Here is a 4,183-nt window from a genome sequence, read left to right as displayed (position 1 = left end):
GTTGTGCCGTTGTAAATCTGCAATTCTTGCACCGTGCACCGGGTCTTTCAAGAACAAGAGAATACCCCTATAGTATAAAATCAGTTTGCAAATTTTTTTATTAGGTACATGGGGACTGGGAATTATTGATTCGATTCAACCCATTTTTGGCATACGGTTATATTATTATCAGATAAGATATACATATATATCTTATATATTGACCCATATTTTTGATAAAAAGTTCGCTATAGGAACGAGGGTCCATATATTCGGTACCGGGGGAGTTGAACAGTTTTGGTCTAGTATTAATAATTTTTGGTCATAAGCTGGCAGACTTCAAGGAAAGTATTCCAGAGAAGATTTAGCCCGATACATTAATTGATGCTTAATTTGAATACTTGAAAGTGAATTAGATTGAGTTATATGAGATGTAGGCGCGGTTGTGGTCCGATTTCATATTTCAAGATTTATTTTCCCATAAGGCATCCTTGCTATTGCGATCTTTTGTGTCAAATTACAGGTCTTTAGTTTATCTTAATTTAGTGCTTAGTTATTGCACTTTATAGGTTTTCGGTTTATGGCGTTTTGTGGGCTTGGCAGTGTTCCGATTACGTCCGTCTACGAATTCGTTCATACCAAGTTGCATCAAGATATATTGATTTCTACTGAAGTTATTGCTTGCACGGATGGAAGGACGGGCAGACAGACCGTCATCCGGATTTCAATTCATATCGTCATCCTATATCTATGTCGCTCAGTTTTAGGTGATACGAACAACCGTTAGGTGAGCAAAACTTTTATACTCAGTAGCAACATGTTGCAAGAGTATAAAAATGATCAATATGTACTTTAATAGCCAGACGGCAATTAAGGCAATAATCTCGCATCACATTACTTCAGAGAATGTGCTTAAAAGCAGTGAGGCAGTACATAAAGTGGTTGCCGGAAAACAACCGCATATACACTGGGTTCCAGACCGCAAGAACATTCCGGGACTCGAAAGATGCTTAATTTGATGAGATTGCCAAAAGTGTAATCCGCTCGACTGCCTAATCAGTTTAGGAAAAAAGCAAAAACGAAACACAACGGAATTTCTTAAAGGACTGACGCTGACGAGTTGGAATGCCTTAAGAGCATGCAGGATCTACAAGATTATGTGCATATGTGTTTTACCCACACGGTCTCGAAAAGATTGCAGGCTCTGGATATTAGTAACCTAGTCACAGAATTCATCTTAGATATCTAGTATTACTTACCAAGTAATACTAGTACTTAGTATTCGAATTAGATATCTAGTCTCCATTAAATTTCACAAAAAGCGTTGACGGCTGCTCGACCGAAATTTCAACTCGTATTAAAAATGAGCCCCTATCTAGCATTGCAAAGGTGTAACCTAACTTAATTTAACATCGGAATCACATTTTGACAAATTGTTTTTTTTTTTTATTGACATTATCTTAACTGTTGTCGATGGAAAGTTACTAAACTACTTTTGTCGAACAAAATTTCGGCGGTATCCGAAATTTATTAAATCAACCTTAAAAACCGTTTTTAACGATATTAACTTTTTAACTTAAATCTTGGTCAAAAAAGATGGCAATACTATAAAATATAAATGACATTCTAAAGCTACATAATGGGTTGTCAAAAAAGTCTTGCGGTATTTTTATTGGATTTTTTTTTTTATTGAAATTAAAATGAATTTTTGATGACTCATGCCCAGCTCTTGGCCGATGCTACGGCTGCTACTATGCCGGTCTCTTGCGACCAATTCAGCGATTTCATCGCAATTTTCGAAGACAGGCCTTCCGGAGCGTGGCGCATCTTCGACTACCTCTACACCAGAACGAAAACGTTGAAACCATCGTTGTGCGGTGGAAATGGAAACTGTATCGGGTCCATAAACTGCACAAATTTTATTGGCGGCTTGAGATGCATTTTTGCCTTTATCGTAGTAGTACTGTAAAATATGCCGTATTTTCTCTTTATTTTGCTCCATGTTTGCGACGCTATAACTCACGAACGACTTCAAAGAAATGACAAATTCAATCAAACACGTGTTAGCGCGTGAAATGAGCTTTCCAAAAAGGTATAGCATGACCCGATGCGACGAATGAAACTAGAACTACGCGCTTACTAGCGAAAATACCGCAAGACTTTTTTGACAACCTATTATAAAGGTTTAGCCTTCAGTACGTTTAGTTTATAAAAGATATTAAGCCACGGCTGAAGAAGGGATTTTTTTCTTGTTTACTTTATTCTTCCCCCCATTCTTTGTGAGTGATTTCCGTCCAGAAAATTTCCCTTTGTTTGTGTTATTTACGGGTGGTTTTGGCTTTGAGATTTTTGGTTCAAGGCGCACAAATAGATCGTAATTGAAGTCCGTGCAAGCCTTGCCTGGAAAATATTTCATAAATAATCATAATCCTCAATAATTCCTTAAAAAAACAACTTTCGCATACCACAACACATTTCTTGTCCGCATTCGGCACATGTTGCCAATTTAGTTTCTACAATGCCAGATTTGTTTTTGTTCTTTTTAACGCAATTATTAAGAATGAAATCTCTGCGATCGCGCATTTCGGTCTTCAATTGCAACTTGGCCATCTCTGTCATGCGACTAAAGTACTCTTCTTCCTGCTTAGACTTCGGTCGCAGCGTGGTAAGCATCTTCCAGTCGATTGGTACTGAGCACAAGTCCATTATAGGTACATCCTTCATTTCGGACGGTATAGGATCTGCGTATGTATAAATCGGTTCCCGTTCGCCATTATGCTTCGATAGTTTTCTGACCTCTCTCTTCGAAATCTTGAAAGAGAAATCTTTCTCTTTAATCTTTATTTCATCGGCACGTACTTTGATTGGACGCATTTTATAATCGGGCACTTTCTCCATTAGTCGTTTAAATTCTTCTTTGGTCTGAGCGATGTTCTTACTCAGATCAAGTACAGGAACAACCGTTTTCTTCTTTGCCAATATATCTTCTAATTTACTCATAGCACAAAGTTTCAGATAGATTTATTAACAACTTTATTTCCTTGATAAATTTTAATGTTGGGGAAGTATTGATCAAATAATAACTAAGTCCATTGGTAACCGTGGCGACAACCGTTATTAAACAAACAGTGTTCACATTAGTTAGACAGATTTAGTGATGCCACTAGTAAGTAAAGGACTGGATGAACGATGAATGGTTCATAAAATTTTAAATAATCTCTCATTATTTGGAATGATGAATGCAACTGTAATAAGCTCACAAATTCAGAAATCATAAGATGGGAGTGGAAACGTTCACTTTTAGGTAAACTTTCATATCTCACAATTCATTTGGGTACAGGGAAAAATTCGCTCATATCAAAGAAAAATTAATGAAATTGACCCCTTATACTCCCATTGTACCCATAAGACTATTAAATAAAATGATTGTTATACTCTTAACAGGATATAATAATTTTTGCTACGATCTATGTCGGTTTAGCGATATCTGTATGTTCATCTCTCTGTCTGTCTGCTGTATTACTATGCATATTTTATGAGCCCAAAAAATAAGGTGACATTGTATTTATTTTGAAAATTCTTTATTTATTCTTCCAAATCAATTTCATCCCCTTCAATGTAATCCCCTCCCGAAGCAATGCACTTATGCCAACGGATTTTCCAATCTTCGAAACACTGGTTGTAGTCACTTTCCGGGATGGCCTTCAGTTCCGTCTTCGCTGCGGCTTGAATCTCCTCTATCGTATAAAAACGGTATCCCCGGAGCGGTCTTTTGAGCTTGGTGAACAGCCAGTAGTCGCAGGGCGCCAAATTAGGTGAAAACGGTGGATGCGGAACGATATGGGTTGAGTTTTTGGCGAAATGATCACGAATTACGAGGGCAGTATGGGATGGTGCATTATCGTGGTGTAAAAACCAAGAATTGTCTTTCCACAATTCCGGTCTTTTTTGGCGGATAGCGTTACGAAAACGACGCATAACGTTCAAATAATATTCCTTGGTGACTGTTTGACCGGTTGGAAAGAATTCATAATGCACAACACCATGATAATCGAAGCAAACAGACATGACCTTGATTTTTCGGCACTCTTTTGGCACGATATTCGCTCGATTGATCGGTTGTTTTGGGGTCGTAAGCATAGATCCAAGCCTCATCGCCAGTTATAATGCGTTTCATGACACCCTAGTAGTCGGAAAGCATCGT

General features: G+C 37.8%; 1 protein-coding gene across 1 annotated transcript; it reads right to left on the bottom strand.

The window, feature by feature from the left end:
- Window positions 1-2,095: 2,095 nt before the first annotated feature.
- Window positions 2,096-3,034, bottom strand: LOC120778156. Its single transcript, XM_040109882.1, has 2 exons — window positions 2,445-3,034; window positions 2,096-2,379 (listed from the first exon to the last, which is right to left on the bottom strand). Exons 1-2 carry the CDS (start codon window positions 2,977-2,979, stop codon window positions 2,198-2,200), a joined length of 717 nt encoding a protein of 238 aa, XP_039965816.1. The 5' UTR covers window positions 2,980-3,034; the 3' UTR covers window positions 2,096-2,197.
- Between the last annotated feature and the right edge of the window lie 1,149 nt (window positions 3,035-4,183).

The sequence above is a fragment of the Bactrocera tryoni genome, chromosome 5 (genome assembly GCF_016617805.1).
Source record: "Bactrocera tryoni isolate S06 chromosome 5, CSIRO_BtryS06_freeze2, whole genome shotgun sequence".
NCBI classification, from domain to species: domain Eukaryota; kingdom Metazoa; phylum Arthropoda; class Insecta; order Diptera; family Tephritidae; genus Bactrocera; species Bactrocera tryoni.
The sequence above is the reverse complement of the archived record's forward strand: the minus strand, read 5'-3'. Positions and strand labels throughout refer to the sequence as shown.